General features: G+C 34.7%; 2 protein-coding genes across 4 annotated transcripts; both read left to right on the top strand.

Moving 5' to 3' along the window:
- Nucleotides 1-2,123: 2,123 nt before the first annotated feature.
- Nucleotides 2,124-4,250, top strand: vipb (vasoactive intestinal peptide b). The gene is made up of 4 exons (XM_065259279.2): nucleotides 2,124-2,246; nucleotides 3,188-3,295; nucleotides 3,656-3,760; nucleotides 4,028-4,250. Exons 1-4 carry the CDS (start codon nucleotides 2,140-2,142, stop codon nucleotides 4,173-4,175), a joined length of 468 nt encoding a protein of 155 aa, XP_065115351.1. The 5' UTR covers nucleotides 2,124-2,139; the 3' UTR covers nucleotides 4,176-4,250.
- Nucleotides 4,251-6,474: 2,224 nt separating this feature from the next.
- slc29a1b (solute carrier family 29 member 1b) lies at nucleotides 6,475-18,618 on the top strand. 3 transcript variants are annotated; one of them, XM_065259276.2, is made up of 13 exons: nucleotides 6,475-6,532; nucleotides 13,361-13,439; nucleotides 13,609-13,690; nucleotides 13,833-14,008; nucleotides 14,245-14,384; nucleotides 15,009-15,143; nucleotides 15,268-15,365; nucleotides 15,601-15,679; nucleotides 15,772-15,845; nucleotides 15,949-16,057; nucleotides 16,420-16,505; nucleotides 16,775-16,974; nucleotides 17,193-18,618. In XM_065259276.2, exons 2-13 carry the CDS (start codon nucleotides 13,414-13,416, stop codon nucleotides 17,302-17,304), a joined length of 1,317 nt encoding a protein of 438 aa, XP_065115348.1. In that variant the 5' UTR covers nucleotides 6,475-6,532; nucleotides 13,361-13,413; the 3' UTR covers nucleotides 17,305-18,618. The 3 variants fall into 3 exon arrangements, with proteins under 3 accessions (XP_065115348.1, XP_065115349.1, XP_065115347.1); XM_065259277.2 differs by lacking the exon at nucleotides 6,475-6,532 and adding an exon at nucleotides 7,569-7,591; XM_065259275.2 differs by lacking the exon at nucleotides 6,475-6,532 and adding an exon at nucleotides 12,963-13,032.
- The last annotated feature ends 30 nt before the right edge of the window (nucleotides 18,619-18,648 follow it).

Genomic DNA, 18,648 nt, shown 5'->3' with positions numbered 1-18,648 from the left:
CCCATAACTCATAGTCTGATTATTTGACTGATGATTTTTTACCCTCATAATCATAAAGTAACACAAAACAACATTCAGGATAAACTCTTAAAAGTGTATCCTAAAAATATACTCATAAAGGTGCTTGAAAGGTTCTTCACAATGGGTGCAGAAGAACCATTTTTGGTTCCTCAAAGAAGCATCAAAGGACCATTTTATAATCTAAAGAACCTTTTTCAGTACAAAGAACCTTTTTTGAAGCAGAAAGCATCCTCAGATGTTAAAGGTTATGGCACCATTCAGCCTGTAATGGTTCTTCTATGACATCAGCTTGATTTATATCTAGAAACCACATAGCAATGACACACCTCTTAGATTTTCTTTATGAAAATAAGATACAAATATATTTATATTGTAAGTATGTGTTATGTTTATGTATTTATTGATATAAAATGCTGCATATTTTAGCTCTATATTTTCTCATTTTAGTTGAACTGAATGAACTTTAGTAACGCTGTACGCTGAATACAGTGTGTGTGCAGAAATATTCTGCAGTAATATTAGATTAGCAGACCTGCAGAATTCTGTAATATGATTGACTGATGCTTTTATAATGACCCGCTGACATCACGTCATACATCTCAATCTAATGAAGATCCGAAATTACACCCAGAGACCTCAGCCCTCAAATATAAGCATTTACCGGATTCAACGTTTCAAACATCATCACCTACACTTTCACATGAAGATTAACAAGTTATACTCAAGTTGAAGTAACTGTGTAAAAACTTTAACCCAAAAATATCAGAAGGGTGAAAGAAAAAAACTTTTTTGCAACAGAAATTATGTGATTGGTTTGTAAATGTAGATGGACAAGAATATTTCTACAATGAATACGCACAATCTATGGCATCAAGTACAAGAAAGTATCGTACATATACAGTAATCTAAAAACTTCAAATCCTTTCAGACTTTACAAACAATACCAACACAACTTTACAACTTAAATGACTAATACAACATCTTACTGGTCAAGGGTAGATATAAAACAATAAAATCCATTAATAACATAACACTAAACAAAGATACATGGTCAAATGTTTAGGTTAGGAAGCATCTCATCCTAATGACGAATTTGAACTTGTTTTTCTACACTGTAAAAAAAATCCGTAGAAATTGCAGCTGGGTTGCCGGTAATTTACCGTAGATTTAAATTTATGTTATTTACTGGCAATATTTTGTTCAAAGTTAAATGAACATTAAACATTTACAAATCTTTGTCTTTACAGAGTAAAACTAAAAAAACAGCATCAAGCAAAACGTTCTGGGAAACAAAATCTGAAGCAAAAAACAGAAAAAGGTTGATGATGATTTCTGGTTCCCAGAATGCTTTGCATGAGGCTGTTATTGTATAGTTTTATTCTGTAAAGATAAAGACTTGTTAATATTTAAAATTTATTTAACTTTGAACAAACTCTTGCCAGTAAATAAAATAATTTTAAATCTACGGTAAATTACCGGCAACCCAGCTGCAATAACATTTTAATTTCTACGGATTTTTTTTACAGTGTAAGTTAAAGTGTAGTTTACATCTAAAATTGTTGAAATGACAATTGAATTTAACTTAAAAATGTAAGACAGCTAATAATGATTTCCATCCATGTAAAGTGGATTTGAGTTTGACCAGCAGATGACCAAGCGCATATCCTGCTGGGATCATCATGACGCAGGTCAGACGACACAAGAATTCAGTCCATCTGAATAATCAGGTGTATAAAAGTCTGAGGTTAGAGAAGAGAGATCGAGACGTCCCACCGACTGAAGCGAGAGGATCTGAGAGGATACAGTATTCTTCATTTCTACAGGTGTCAGTATCCTCAGCTCTCTACAGTGAGTACTTTATTCAAAAAATCAGTTTTATATCTGCAGTGCATTATAGTTTCTTTAAATAGAAATATTCTAAAAACAAAATTCTAATTTTACTGTTTTTCATGTTATATGTTTGTATATCTAAAAGACTAACATTTGTGTAGTATATAATCTGCCTGTGTTATTTGCTAACTGCCCAGAAACATTCTGATATTGATAAGAACTGATAGCAAAGAAACTTTATCTGGAAATCGTTTGTTTTTTCATTGATTTACACATCTGCAGAAAGCCATGAGCTCACCGAGCAGCTGTCAAATGCTTCTCCTGGTTGCCATTTGCAGTGTTTTCCTCAGCAGGACTTTTGCATTGCCTGCGATTTCTGCATATTCTGACATCAGGTAAAATATAACTAACACATAACATACAGTTCTTATCTATCATCATTTAACTCAATACATAGCTACTGTTAAAATGAACGGCCTTATTTTCATTATTTACAAAAGATTTTAGTTGCATTAATACTGTTGTTTAGTTTAAAATCACATTTACCTTTAAAAACAAAATAATTCAAATGAATTCAGAGCATGTAGTGCTGGTTTCTTTAGAAGTGCCCTTATTTATAATTAATTATAATTAACATATTGTAATTTATATAGTTTACTGTTAAATATCATTTTATGTAGTTTATATGTATACCACCTATATTATTTACTATACCTTATTGTATTTAACTATAAATAAGTAATGTCAACTTTTCACATATTGTTTGAAAAATCACTGATCAAGTCTTAAAAGAGTCCTGGTTAACTTTTAAGTAATGAAAAATTAATAATGGGTGGTGAATTTTTAGAAAATAATGCACAACCAAGGTTTGTCATGCGGGACAATGCAAAGCCGTTACACCGCAGGTGTGCAATTATTGTCAAATAATTCAAAGGACCGGAGTCAATTATTGCTCACGATTACCACATTGATCTGGTGGTTTAAAGACATTTGACAGGTCAAGTGTGCGGTTATTGAAAAATAACGCATACCTGTGGTTCATTTCTCAATCAGAATAAAGTATTTAGCAGCCACGTGGTATAATTATAATTAATTATAGTTAATATATTGCAATTGATATAGCTTACTGTTAAATATCATTTTATGTAGTTTATATTGTATACCTACTGTATATCATTTACATTTAAATGATACTTTATTGTATTTAACTATAAATAAGTACTGTACATTTTTCATATATTGTTTTAAAAAAAATCACTGATCAGTCTTGGTTAACTTGAGTTTATATATATATATATATTTATATTTTATATTTAACATAATTAATTCTATCTAGATCAGAAACTCTGGATGAAGATGGGCAAGATGATTGGACGAGAGATCCATCACTACAGGATTTAGAGACGTATAAACTCTTGTATGAAATCGCAAACACAGTTGAGAGGTACAAAAAAAGCATCAAATGTGTTTTAACTACATTCATCCTACCAACAAAAATGACAGATCTACAAAGAACAAAAGCAAATTATTTGAAATGATTTGATTATCTGAAAGCTTTTTTTGTTTAATCAACTTGGAAAAAGTCATTTTAACTATTGTTTATCTTGACTAGAGATGAGTTTTTATAACTTATAATAAGTCAACTTCATTTAATAAGTTGTAGCAACTCATCTCTTGTCAAGATAAATAATAGTAAGTTCAATTGATTGTGAATCTGAGTTCATTGAACAAAAATTGTAAGGCAGCAAAGAATGTAAATATATTTGAAAGTGCAAATTTACTCTGAAGGTTAATTTTTTTCCAGACCATCGAGACATGCTGACGGGTTGTTCACGAGCGGATACAGCAAACTCCTCGGCCAACTCTCCGCTAAAGAATATCTGGAGTCTCTGCTGGCAAAGAGAGTCAGGTAACGTACACGATTAGATCTCAATAAAACAAAAATGTCCATGTCTTCTTATTTATTGAAATTATATTTAGTTGAAATGAAATAACTTGCATTCTATTCATGCCAATTAAACTGATTAATGCTGAAACACATAATACTGTGTGCTAAACCATCTATGTGCTGAATATCATTAGTGGATATAATATCTGATTTAATAAAGTTTTTCATTAGGAGATAGCAGAAGCTTAATAAAGTGTGATGATGTCATTTCCTGTCTGTACGCCACAGTGATGAACTGGGTGTGGAGCAGATGCCAGTCAAACGTCATTCAGACGCCGTCTTCACAGACAACTACAGTCGATACCGTAAACAGATGGCAGCCAAGAAATACCTCAACTCAGTGTTAGCAGGGAAAAGAAGGCAAGCGTTAATATGACTATTGTTCATTCATACGCTGTGTTACCTGTGCTATTATTATTAACTTACAGTTAACAACACATTAACCCTTTCTGATGACTGCACAGCAAATCACAGAGCACTCTCACAAACTCACAGAGTACTTATACAATAAAAATCTTAGCAACTGCATAGTAACATGATAAAAATCATTGAATTCACTTCATCACCATGGTGACAACATCCGACAAGCATCATTCACATCCAATCACATCTGTAATGATCTGATTGAATATAATCTTTCAGTAATGATCTGATCTCTCCTGTAGGTGATGTGTACTCAGACTCTTTACCATGTAAGTGCACTTAACTTTCATGTGCACTTGAACCAAGTTTTCATGACAATGAATGTTTTAGTGGCTCTTCTGTTACCTGATGCATGTTGTTGTTTTATTTTTTACATCTGTAGGTGATGGACAGCACTGTTTGAAGCCTCTAGCTGATATTATATACTCCAGCTTACAAACCTCACACATTATACAGTTAAATACTCCAGCTTACAAACCTCACACATTATACAGTTAAAAACACTCAACATAATGTTCATGAAGCACTTGGATAAATATCATTCTGACATGTCTTCGTTTTGTTGTTGTTGACGGGTTATGCTGTCCTGTCTAAAATTCTTGATAACTGAAATCTAACAATAAAAATAATTTGTAAAAATAATTGTGTGTACGCATGTTCCTTTTTTGCTAGCTGATTTAAAGGGACACTTCACCCATTTGCATTAAGCTTTGTAGTCATGTTTTTGAATGGTCGTGCATCATTTCCTCAGTTGCCGCTGAGACAGGAGAAATACAGATTTCAGTGTTGCACTTCCTTCTTTCAATGATGTAAAAATAATCATTTTGCATCATTGAAAGAAGGAAGTGCAATATCTTTGTTGAGGGGGTGAGACTACAAACACCCCTTTTCTCTGTCAAATAGGCACCAAATTCTAAATGTATGTTACATTTCGACTACAAATATGATGCACTTTCAATAAAGATGAATGTTTCTACGGGTGAAATGCTCCTTTAACCCTGTAGAAACTGTGAACATCTTCACAATATTATATGAGATGAGTGATATATGATCACAATCAGAACAATAATAATGTACTGTACTTTAAAAACTTAAGTTGTTTTAAAGTGGAAAACAACTTAAAAATGAAATAACTTAATATTTTTAGGTGTTACCAATTGATGTAAGTTTTTAAGTGGATCCAACTTTTCACTTAACAGTGTATGCTAAAAAAACATTAAGGTTTTAATTGTAATAGTTTAAGAATTGATCATGAAACTGACGGCGGTGATCTGAATCAAATCAAATCTCTTTTGTGTCACTATATAAAAATGCAATAATCTGAGCTGTCATGCCATCTGAAATGTCTTGTTCCTCATATTACTCTTATTAATAAGTCATCAATGGGTCTGATACTACTTTATGGGCATACCCCTACAACCTGTGTAAGGTGCAGCCTTTCACCCCTAAAAGAAGATACATTTTCTGAGATTTAATTACACAGAAGAATTCATGATAAATGTGTGTTTTCAAATCTAACAGAGAGGGTTTTATTCAATCATAAATGCAGTAACAGCCACCTGCCAGCAGAGAGCAAACAATATCACCAAACATGCAACAGTCCAATACTGATAGTAATAAACTGTTAACTAGACAATAACTAAACCTTACACAACCTGAGATGATGCCACATCTTTTTCTTCTAATCTTATAAGACTATCATCAGGACATGAATTTACCGAAGGCCACATTCCCTCCGTCTCACGAGTCTCCTCTAAATAAGTTATTGTCATTACTGTGATGTTTATTGTTACTCTGTAGTGTATATAAAAGTGTTGTACAGATATGTGTATTCTGTACAGATGGGTGAGGTTATCAAAACAACTTTCACATTCTGACAAATGTGAGTACAAAAGTCCATCATAGAGATTTAGGCCATTTTGACTTTGGACAGTAAGCCACCATCTAAAAACCAGCAGGAACATCACACATCTAAGCAACGGACCAGGAACCATCGAGAACACACTAGCAACAACTAAATAAATGTACCTGTACACCTAAAACTATTTCACAATGAGATGATTTTCCAAAAACAATGCAATAAAACTAATTTTAATAAAGCAACAATACTGTGCTGGTGAAGTGATGATATCTGCAGCACTGAATGGCATTCATATAAACATCATATCTCCAGGACCTTTGACCCTGCAGTGGTCAGTGTACATTCACTCCTACAGGATCCCACAGATAAGAGTCCTGAACTATAGACAGATAAAAGTCCTGCTGGTCTTTGAACTTCAGCTGTTTAGTTACAGAACACATCAGTCACAGGTAAGACTATACAGTACGACTGCTTTCTGTTCCTGTACATTCATCACAAATTTAGCCACTTTATGCCATTATGAAGTTTATGTTTTAAGAGACGTTTTCGGCAGAGACTGACTTTTATGATTTGTTTTGGGTATTGGTTTATTTAAGGAAAGGAAAGCAGATTTTTTGTAATATACATTATTCTTTAAGACTTATTCATATTTATATATCCTTTTATTATTTATGCAAATGTGTTGTATTTTAATGTCTGTTTAACCATAAGGCACAGAATGCAGTTTTTTCTCAGCTAATAAAGAAAGTCAGTCACATTAAAGTGTTAAGTTTGTTAGTGTGCTGTTAAACACACAATAATCTAACAGAGTTTTGGGGAGAAGATATTGAACGAAAAAATGAGTCAAACTTATAATCAGTTGTTTTTTTATAAAGCACATTACAAATGTGGATCATATACAGTAGGGTTAGAGTTATAGTAAATGAAAATCTGGTGCGTGTTTATTAGTCATAAATGATAAATCAATAAGAATGGATGATAATCCGTCATTTGGATCTGTTAATGATTCTCTATCTAAACTATCAGTCAAACAAACATCATTGCATTGCATCACATCATATATATTGATTTATTCATTAGCCTTTTTTAGTTAAACATTTCCTTTCTCTAATGCCAGCTTTCTGACTTTTCTGGTTTCATTTATATTCATATATGCTTCTTTGAGATTTCCTGGCCAGCCTTTCTAAAGGTTCAAACATTTGACATTTTGGTCAAATAAATGATTTTGTTGTAATATTGTTTAAAAAATAGATCTTGCCTGGTTTTGCATCACAAAGACAGATTGGTTTTATCGCAAGAGATAGAAAAATTTGCCATCAGCGTGACAAAACAGACACGTAGGAGCAGAAAGCATTACGTAAGAGTGAACTCGAGCTTCATGTTCAGTGAGATCAGACGTCTCAGTTAGTACAGCGTGAAAACTAATTCAATCTGATTAAACCTTTACAAGTAACGCAGAGAGGAAACACATATTTTTTGACACTTTGTGAAATCTGCTTGTGCTGAAGGTAAGATCACCTACTTTAACTCTGTGAATGAACAGTCGAGGGTATATTGTCTTACTGGTTATCAATAAAAAAGTGCTGTTGGTTGATTGCAGAAATATTTATAATCTGAAACATTCATTTTTTCTTTTTGCATTGTGACATTACTTCAAATGTCATTTTAGCACACTATAGTGCACCCACAGATTCATTTTCTTTGATTTTTAAGTGAAATATTTCTTAAAATCAGATCTGTCATTAAGGAAAGGTCAAGTACGCTTTATTTTCTAGTTTCCATGTTTGATAAAATAATATTTTTTCTAAAGGCATTCATATCAATGCAGTCTGTGTCAATAAGAGTTAAATCTGTCAATGAGCTCTCTCTAAACACACATTTACCTAAAGCCCTTTCAGACAACAGATAACAGAAAATACATGGAAAATGCACTGCCAATGTTTTATTGGAATCTGTGCGTGCAGTTCCACATATACCGTGAAGAACCCGTAAAGACACGTGACATATTTAAAGTCCTAGTTCTTCACTTTTTTGTTTATGATAAAAGGAGCATGTGATGCTCAGCTCTGTTCTGTCATGCTAATGAATGATCTCAGCTTCAGCACTAAAGGTGATGAGCTCAATGATCTCTGCTTCAGTCCAGTTGCTGACATTTCTCATTGTGAATGTTAATGTGCATTTAAAACCACCTAGTTTTGAATATCTGAGAAATCGCACAGAGACGTATTTCACAGAGGAGATAGGTCAAATCGCATACAATGTCTGAGGCGATTTTTCAGGATTATGAACACAGTTTTGCTATCTTCTCTGTGAAATTCAGCTCCGTGTAGTAAATGCCGCTCCATCTGAAAGCAGGTGATGGTGATTTACTACTGAGACTATACACGAGAATTGGAGAATCGCAGGTGATTTTTTTTGTCCAGCCTTAAGCTGAATCGTATATTGTTGCGATGACACGCATGCATTTTTGTTTATTATAAGCTAATTTGACGAGTGACATGCTATTCTTTTAAACTGATGAATGATCTCCGCTTCAGCGCTGATAGTGATGAGCTCCCTGATCTCTGCTTCGGTCCAGTTTGTAGACATTTCTCGTCATGAATGTTGATCTACATTTAAATCCCTCATTTTAAAGACCTGAAGCAAAACTTCATTGTGTCAATGACACACATGTACTCACTACGGCTCGCCCCTTACGCCATTGTTTCTACAGAGGGCTTTCCAGGAATGTTATTGGAATGTTAGATCCTCTTTATGGGAACGATCCCAGAACATTTACAGGACGTGTTTACGTTCACACAGAAGCCCGTCTGCCAATTTTAAGAGTATTTTCTGGGGCCAAAGTGCTGTGTGAATGAGGTTTAAATGTGTTTTTAATGTTATTTTGGGGTGTTTACACACTGTTCTTCTGGTTTTAACAATGAAGCCCCTGATAGCATCTCCTTCAGCGTTTTGACAGCTGACTGTGAAATAACAGCAGAGACTGAGAGATGAACTGACTCAGCATCACACCTCACATTTTAAATGTTTCCTCAACTTAATTTCACTCATCACTCCACTATTTTTAGACTTTCGCTATGAATGGTGCAGAATGAGCAGGAAAGCTTTTTGTTAAGACTTTTCCTGAAGTTTCCCTGAGGAAATGAGCTTTTTCATACCTCACTTATCAGACATCTTAGTTATGGTTGTTCATCATAACTAATTGTTCATCCTTAATCGTTTAACCTGAAAATCAATTAAACTTTGACATTCAAATTGTGATTTATTTCTTAAAAACATTTTTAAGGTTAATATGCTGTATGTAGAATAAAGTAATGACATCAGTGGCATTATGAAAAGATTGTTTAACTTGCATATCTTTATACTGTATATCACAACATCATATCTTTACTAGTGTAGACTTTGCACACTTATTCTGGGTACTGAAACATCTCGCTTCATTAGATCGCTGATATTCTCCCTTCATTTGCATTCAAATAGGCTGATTATTAACAGACTGAACCTGCTGAGACACAATAAATTGGCGTGCGGATGTTGAAACTGGCCCTAAAGTGCAATAAAGAAAATGCATTACAAAAAATACTGCTTAGTTTTTTCAGGTTGAGCAACAAAAAGATTGCATAAATAATGGTCTGAAAACACATTTGACTTGATATATGACATGCTATCACGACTTTTCACATCTTTTAATAGACTTTCTGTAGCAAGGTTTCACAAACAGATTTCCCAAAAGGTTTAAACAATGCACAGTTGATTATGTCGGACTTCCTTCATTAAATCATGGTGAGGAATGAATCTGATAATCTAGGGTGGTGTCCGGCCCTCTAATGGATATTTAAATCTGTTTTCTCTATTTAACTCTCTTTCAGCTGAGCATCTGCAAATAACATTCATTAAAAACTTTAAAGGAAGTTCAGTAAGTCATGTGGAGAAGAAATCATGCATCATTAAGGAAATAACAATCGCTTTGATAATACAATCATTCAGAAATAACTATTTATATAGAAAGCATGTGTTTCTAAAACGTACAAATGTTAACATTCAAGCCATTTTAAACAATTTAAGCGTAAGATGTTAAAGTGAGTTGTTTTCTGTGCAAACACACATACTTAGAGACGCACAATCATAGCACCCGCACTGACATGCAAATTTCAAAAAGCATGCAAACACAACGTTTCTATGCGCTTGACAGGACACATAACACAAAATGATCTCATAATACCACAGTATTTGTAATGATGGTAAAACCAGGGCTGAATAATTAAAGATGATCACCCTAATAAAAATTAACTATGGGTTTTACTACGGCAGGGGTGGGGAACCCTGGTCCTGGAGGGCCACTGTCATGCGTAGTTTAGTTCCAACCCTAATCAAACACACCTGAAATTAATTTCAAAGTAGTCCTGAAGACTTTTATTTGATTTTTCAGGTGTGTTTGATTAGGGTTGGAACTAAACTCTGCAGGACAGTGGCCCCCCAGGACCCAGGGTTCCCCACTCCTGTACTACAGCAAAAAACAAAAACATGCTGTAGTTAAGCCATGGATGCCACAAAATAACCATGATTCGCTGCTGTACGCAAACAAACTATGGTTAAACCATGGTTATGAAGTTAAAACCAAGGTGAAGTGAAGCATTTGCCAATGTATGGTCTTGCTAAAGGGCATCAGTCACAACCGGCAACTCTCGGGATACAAACTCAACTCTCTAACCACTAAACAACGACTGCTAGTTGTGATCAATAGGCTAAAAAACATGGTTACTACAAAAACCAAGGTTAAATTTGGTAAGGACAGAAAGCCTGAAGTCAGTGCCAGAGAGTTTTGAGCCACTGGTGGATGACTTACTGCTGTGTCTTATCTTAATGTCAGATATTACAACACAAAACAATACTAACACTGTTCAATTGCTCATCCAGTATTCCTACAGTATATGATAATTGTCTTTAAATGTGGGACTCAATCCTGAGGGTCTAAACTTAATCCCTTCTCCAATAAATGAACAAAATAAGGGACATTGGAATAGGAGGAGGAGTTTGGCTGAAGGAGGGCGTTGTGGGGGTGGGTTTATGGGATGATTGACAGGTTTGAATGACAGATCTTCTCACAAACTTACATGTAACTTATAACTTTTTTGTAAAACCATATTTAATTTTCGTAAGGGTTGAAAATATATTGTGATTTGTAATGTAATAGGCACACGTGTGCCACCAGAGAGCAGCAGTTGACCCAAAGAAGTCATGAAGTCTTCAATTGAACTTAAATATTACTGTCTAAAACAAAATGTAAAACCCTTTCAATGTAAATAATCTTTAATCGGACGTTTCAGCAGCGTTAGCAGCTCCTTATTTCTTTATGAGTTTTGTATGGGTTTTTAAATTGTGAACTAAAAATCGCGTTAAAATGTGCTAAATAAATAAATAATTTGAAGTTCTTCATGAGCTCAGCTGAACTTTCATCTGAAGTAAGTTAAGTTTTCTAATAAAACATTATAATATTTAAACGCCCTTCAGACTGTGCATAAAAACTTCTGAACATAAAATATTGAGAAGAATCAGATTATTGCTCACCTGTGCTTATAAATATCGTTGCATCTTCCACACAAGAATCCTCAGATTACTGATTGATGTCATTTTTTCAATGCGTGTGGCGAAAACGCTTAATATAAGTGACGTCATCTAATCGTTTACGGCAGGTGGGATTCTGGGATTTGTAGGCCCTCATAAACGGTGCATTTGTAGTACGTTAACTTTCTTTGGTCTGAAACGGATTTAAGTCATAAATTTAATGCATTTGTTTGTTTGTCTGTTTTACATCATGTACTGTAAAAAAACACTTTATGAATAAAAATGATTTGACCGAGTCTCTAAAGATACATCAATCTAAACATTTCTCCATCAGTCTGTGAAATTGAAAAAGTTCTTTCAGCTTCATAATAACTTTCTACAGGGTAACGGTTTCTGTAATTATGAATTTGTATTGAAATACAATAAGGTGTATTTCTGTTAAGTGAGTCTGTGAGAAACATTGCTTGATCCATAAATGATAGGATGTGTGGCTGCCCTACTGAAAATCCAGCAAAGACCAGCATAAGATGGTAGCTGGTTTTAGCTGGTTTAAGGTGGCAGTAGCTGGTCAAAGCTGGTCGTTCCAGCCTGGCAAAGCTGGTCAAGCTGGTGGGTCAACTAGACCAGCATAAAATGTGACCAAAACACAGCTAGACCAGCTAAAACCAAGTTGGGAGACCAGCTAAAACCAGCTCACCAGCTTATATTGGTCTTAGCTGGATTTTTCAGTAGGGTGGTCAATCTGAAATTATCTCTTCATCTGGCTGCAAAACAATACCATGTCTTGTTAAAAATATTTGCGAGACTATACGGCTGTGTGTCATAGATTTGACCACTAAATGACCACTAAAGATAGTTTATACTAAAGAAAGACCTTTGCTGAACTCAAAAGCATTATTTATTTCATGACCTCTGCTCTGTGAAACGACCCACTTCCCATATTTAAGAAATGTCTCATGATAATTTTGTGTGCTTCAGCATTTTCAAGACTCGCAGGTTTCGTTTGTGGTTTGACCAGTGAGATGTTTAATAGACTAACTCTTTTGTTTTATCACTTTTCATGTGTGCTGTCAAGTTTTAAACATTTTGGTTATATTGTTCATTATCAATATTCAGCTGAAAATAATCATCTACACAACAATTCTCAAGAAAGGTTTGAGTGTTTTTTGCTGTTAAGTTGCATGTTTGTGAAGGGGCGTATATAAGATGTGGTTATGCAGACGCTAAGATAAGCGACACTATCAACAGAAAAACAAACCTTATTGCATATGCATGAGGGGTGGGGCTTAATAGACATGAAGGGGCCGGAGGGCTCTATAAAGCAGATCTGGTGCTTTAGTTGATTTCACTTGTTCTCTGTTTTCATGTTGTAACTCTCTCTACTGTAAGTATTTTACTACACTTTTTGTGATACCCTAAAGTGAGCAGATTATTTTATTAATTTACAAAAGATAAATGCCTGTTGGTGATAAATGTTTGGTTTTTTTGTTACTGGAGGAGTATTTTTCTATTCTTTAACAATAATTTTATTTGATTTGTTTTAATTATTTGTTTGTTATTTTAATTATGCCTTTTCTCATTTTCAGATATTTACATTATAACCAGTGTTATAGTCATTATTTTTGGGGGCAGTTTTTGTCTGCATTTGTTCACTTTTTCAAAACTATATAGGTATATCTTTTATGTGCATCTTTCTTCTGTTTTTCTTCCAGGGCCATTAAAAGTTAGATATTCAGTGTCTTTCTCTCAGCTCTTTCACAAAAAAATGGACCCTCAGGTGCCCAAAGACAAGTGAGTAATAACATCCGTTCTTGAGTTTTAAAGATTATCCGTGTCACAGCTCGACTCCACCAGCTGGACCGACTCAGATAGACACCAGATAACAGCAACATGTTTTTCTTTTATGTGCCTTTTTTCTTTTTATATTATAATTTAATTTTGGCATTTCTTCTTTCGACAGTTACAAAGCCGTATGGTTGATTTTCTTCATGTTAGGTTTAGGCACTTTGCTGCCATGGAATTTCTTCATGACTGCCACTATGGTAAAAACTTTGCATCTCATGTTTTATTTGAAGCAATTATACTTTAGTTTGTTTTTTCCATAATGCACAAATTGATGATCACATAATGTTCAAATGACAAATCCACATCTGTGTTACACTCGTCTCTTTTTCTATCTTGTAGTACTTCACTAGTCGTCTAGCAGATCCACAACCACTGAATGCAGGAAACTTTTCAGTCAATCAAACAGGAGGAGAAACACGGAGTGTCTTACAAGCCAAGTTTAATAATGTCATGACTTTATGTGCTATGTTGCCCTTGCTGGCGTTCTCCTGCCTTAACTCAGTTCTTCATCAGAGGTGAGATCTTCACCATTAACTCATGATGAAACATGAGATGACATAAATACTATATTAAACTATTTATATATGTGTCAGTTTTAAAAGACATAAGCCAAGCAAATAGTTTAGAGGCGAGCTGAATGAGAAGAGAAAACGTGAAGCCACATTAAAATGAGTTTTATTATCATTACTGGATGATTGGAGCAATGCTAGAGAGAGTTATGCTAGAGCTACTGTTCCTGTCATTCCTGCAGAATTCCTCAGAAGTTGAGAATCGCGGGAAGTTTGACGGCGATCCTTGTCCTGTTTTTATTGACTGCAATTCTGGTGAAAGTGGAAATTGAACCCTTTTCCTTCTTCAGCATCACCATGATCAAAATTGTCTGCATTAACTGTAAGGACAACAAATACACATCTGTACAGCAACTGTTTCTTTAAAACTAACATACATGTTTAAACAAAAACAGGTTTACTATTAACTCACTTACACTCACTTAAACAAAAGGGACAAACATAACGGTTATGTTAAACTAACCTAGAAAATGTCTATATTTGACCCAACTGGATTCCAATAAGCAACAATTCATTCATAACCCAATGGTTATGTTTGTCCCCTTTTGAAAATAACCCAGCATTTCTTATTAGAGTACACATTCCTGGTTAAAATTGATTATTTTTAAGAAATGTTTTTTTTTTTTTGGTGAAGATTTATTGAATTTTCTGTCACTTGGAAACAAACGATGAAACTGAAATAGATTGTGAGTGCTTTAAGATCAGTGGCCGGTTGCATAGCCGTAAAGTAACTAATTAGTCTCACTATTTGGATTTAAATTAGACCTATGCTCTTTTAATGTAAATAGTTATGAACAGTCTTGAAGAAAAATATACATGACTAACTTATAGACTAGTCTTAGAAATGCATTCAGCCGGCCACAGGATGTGATCAGGTGTAATATGGTACAGTATTAATGTCATGACGTGTAATCTGTGGTCTGTGTGTGTCATAATGTTTTGTCAGCGTTTGGAGCCATCTTACAGGGAAGTCTCTTTGGTATGGCCGGTCTCTTACCAGCTTCTTACACAACACCCATCATGAGCGGTCAAGGGCTCGCAGGAACATTCGCTGCCTTCGCAATGATCTGTGCAATCGCCAGTGAGTATTAGTAATGATGTATTGTTGACAGCATGTTACAGAAGAGAGCTTAACCTGGAAGATTGACATTGAAAAGAACATTTTCATGAAATCCTCTCAATGTCTTTCTCAATCTCTCTCTCAGGTGGTTCAGCTCTGAAGGACAGTGCGTTTGGATATTTTATCACAGCATGTGTTGTAATAGGCATTGCAATCGCATCCTATGTGGCCCTTCCTAAATTGGTAAGATTTGAATGTCTCAATAAAGTAAATTAAATAAGGAAATGTGACACTGTCTGGCAATCCACACTGAAGTCTCCTAATCTAATGATGAGATCTTACTCTGTCAATATTAAAGATATCAAGATTATATTTGAAACTCATTATCTAAAATGAGTTTATGTAGAAAACACAAAATAATGACTGTAGTTGGGTTTACACAGACTGGGTTTAAAACATTGTCTTGTCTATCCTGCAGGCTTTCTTTCAATACTATCAGAGTAACCAACACAAACCTGCTGGAGATGAGGAGAATAAGATGGGCTTAATGAAGACAGGTGACATCACATATCTCACATCAGATGTGTGTGTGTGTGTGTGGATACGATGATGTCAGGAACTCAATGTGTGTATATTTTTCATTGTGTAGATCCAAATAAACCAGAAGACAAGACTACAGAAGAGACTAAACAATCTCCTTCAGTCCTGAACATCTTTAAAAAGGTAAATACACATATATGAAAAACGGCATACATTTTTTTACCTTGTGTGCATGTAATACAATCTCAGATTTAAAGATGTAGTTGTGTTTGTTTTTTCTCCTCAGATCTGGGTTATGGCTCTTTCTGTGTGTTTTGCTTTCACAATCACTATTGGCACATTTCCTGCAGTTACTGTGGACGTTCAATCTTATGCTGCTGATGGTGGAGCTTGGGGTGAGATCTATGTGTGTGTGTGACTACTGTAGTAATTATCAAATTATGGGGAACAATTGTCCCCATGAAGATAGGAATACCAGTAAATTTAGGACCTTGTAAGGACATTTTGATTGGTCTCCATAAGGAAACAAGCTTATAAATCAAACAGAATGATGTTTTTTGAAAATGTGAAGTAGCAGGAAGTTTTCTGTGATGGTTGAGGTTTCTCACACATACAGGACTTACAAATACAGAACTGTAACTGTTGAAAATGCTGTCCATAAAAAGAGGAAATTTATATTCAATGTTATATTAAAACATAAACTGTACATATAGATTTGTGCATATAAAAGCTTAATAATGTCAATTTTCTTCTTTAGGAAAGTATTTTATTCCTGTGTCCTGTTTTCTCTTCTTCAATGTGTTTGACTGGGCGGGTCGCAGCCTTACAGCTGTCTGTATGTGGGTAAGTTTCTTCACACGCATGTCAGATCTTAAAATATTTTGTTGAGTATATAACTTCACATCTTACATGGATACAACAATACTTGGATGTCAGGAGCTCATGTTTAAGGACAGTCATAGATGGACAGAAGCAACTTATTTCAGCCATAAAATTGTGAACTTAAGCACAAATTCATTCAATGAAATCCCATATTTAAGCAAATCCTCCATGGAGCGTTTCGTTGGATGTGATTTTTAATAACATGTATGTCTATCTCTCTATCTTTTTAGCCTGGGAAAGACAGTAAATTACTGCCGGGTCTTTTATTGGCTCGTGTGATATTTGTACCTCTCTTCATGCTGTGTAATGTTCAGCCCCGACTTAATCTACCCGTGTACTTCACACATGACGGCTGGTATATCGCGTTCATGATACTCTTCGCTTTTTCCAATGGATATCTGGCCAGTCTCTGCATGTGCTTCGGACCCAAGTGAGTAAAACTGCCTGAAGAATCTATCAATGCATATATCAATAACTTTTTACATTTGGTTCCCCTAAATGGTAACAAGCTTCCACTAGCTGCCCAGATCTTTAACAAATATGACACTCCCAAGTCAATGATTTGATGTGCAGAACCATCAACCTTTGAGATGTCTCATAATCTTTAAGAAGCTTCAGTATCCTTTATTTCCTTATCTGTCTTTTCAGGAAAGTTGATCCGAGTGAGGCGGAGACAGCTGGAGCTATCATGGCTTTCTTTCTGTCCCTCGGCCTCGCTCTCGGAGCGTGTCTCTCCTTCTTGTTCAGAGGAATCATCTAAAGTCACAGTCTGGAGATCTCTGGAGATCTTTAGTGAGCATTTCCACATGAACAGAGATTAAAGACATTGCAGCTGTTTCATCCATCTGAAAATGTGCTGAAGATCCAGAAGAGCCCTGAATTAAACAAAGCTACAGATGGGCTGTTTGATTTACGCAGAGGATCTTACAGGACGAGGCCTGACCTGCTGACGCAAGATATTTTGAGTCTGCTTTCACCCCAAAATGAACTCTCATGTTAATTTAGACCCGATGAACTCTTTTCCTGGATAAGCTCAGGTGATGGTGACCATATCTACACTGAAAAAATGATTGAATTTAAGTTTTCTTAAAATATCTTTCTTTCTTTATTTATTCTTCACACTATTCCAGCATCTTTGGCAGTAACCAGTTAATCTATAGACAAGTTGATCCATACACAGGCTAGATTTGGTATCTCTTATTCACCGAACTTGCCTGTTTTTGGCCCGTGAGAGGAAACCGGAGTAAACCCACGCTGACACAGGGAAAACATGCAAACTTCACACAGAAAGGACACCTGACTTAGCCAGGGCTCAACCTGGGGACAAAATGAATTTCTAATCTCTAATTCAATTATGTACACCAGTTCAACATGATTAAATCAAGTTTATGTTAATTTCATTTTAAGAAAACTCAATTCAATCATGTAGAACTGATGTCCACAAGTTTTTTTTCAGTGTACCAAAGTCCAGATCACCTGTTGTTGTTGTTCTTTAAAGAGTTTAATGGACTGTGACGTCTACTGTACTGTATAGACAACAGCCACGTGAAGATTATTTAAAATATCATAACTTTATGAATGTAAAAGACAAGTATAAATGATTGAGCATTTTTGGGTGAAATATTCATTTGATGTCTTTATTTTTGTATTAGTATATTAATATTATTTTAAGATATTTTAAGCATTATTTTACATTTATTTTTATCAACATATATTTAAGATTCAAGTTGCAGTTGTATGTTTGTCAAACAATGTTTTATTATAAACTTGCTTGTTTATTGTATATATAAAGAAATAGATTGTACTAGTTGAGTCTTTTATTATAAGATTTAAGACATTTGTGTATTTTAAACAGTTTATATTACAAGTAAAATTGCATTGTAATGTTATAAGTTTAGATAAATCAAGAGGAAGTTTCGAGGTATCATGCTCACAAGTACAAAACTCTACCTCATTCAGGTCACTTGTGCCGTATTAAAGCAATGTTTTACAACACTACACATCTATCTGAAGGAACCAATGAGCCAAATATAATATCACCTATATGAATAAAAACTGTTTATTTCTTCATTGATATCTATTGTTTTGTTATTTCTAATATCCT

Source organism: Paramisgurnus dabryanus, chromosome 14 (assembly GCF_030506205.2).
Source record: "Paramisgurnus dabryanus chromosome 14, PD_genome_1.1, whole genome shotgun sequence".
Lineage (NCBI taxonomy): Eukaryota > Metazoa > Chordata > Actinopteri > Cypriniformes > Cobitidae > Paramisgurnus > Paramisgurnus dabryanus.
This window is presented reverse-complemented; position numbering and strand designations above follow the sequence as displayed.

Coding starts and splice junctions, on each gene's coding strand:
- slc29a1b (XM_065259276.2), top strand. CDS start 13,414: ATGGACCCTCAGGTGCCCAAAGACAA. Junction 14,009..14,244: donor AACTCAGTTCTTCATCAGAG/GTGAGATCTTCA, acceptor TCATTCCTGCAG/AATTCCTCAGAAGTTGAGAA. Junction 15,144..15,267: donor AATGATCTGTGCAATCGCCA/GTGAGTATTAGT, acceptor TCTCTCTCTCAG/GTGGTTCAGCTCTGAAGGAC.
- vipb (XM_065259279.2), top strand. CDS start 2,140: ATGAGCTCACCGAGCAGCTGTCAAATGCTTCTCCTGGTTGCCATTTGC. Junction 2,247..3,187: donor TCTGCATATTCTGACATCAG/GTAAAATATAAC, acceptor AATTCTATCTAG/ATCAGAAACTCTGGATGAAG. Junction 3,761..4,027: donor CTGCTGGCAAAGAGAGTCAG/GTAACGTACACG, acceptor TGTACGCCACAG/TGATGAACTGGGTGTGGAGC.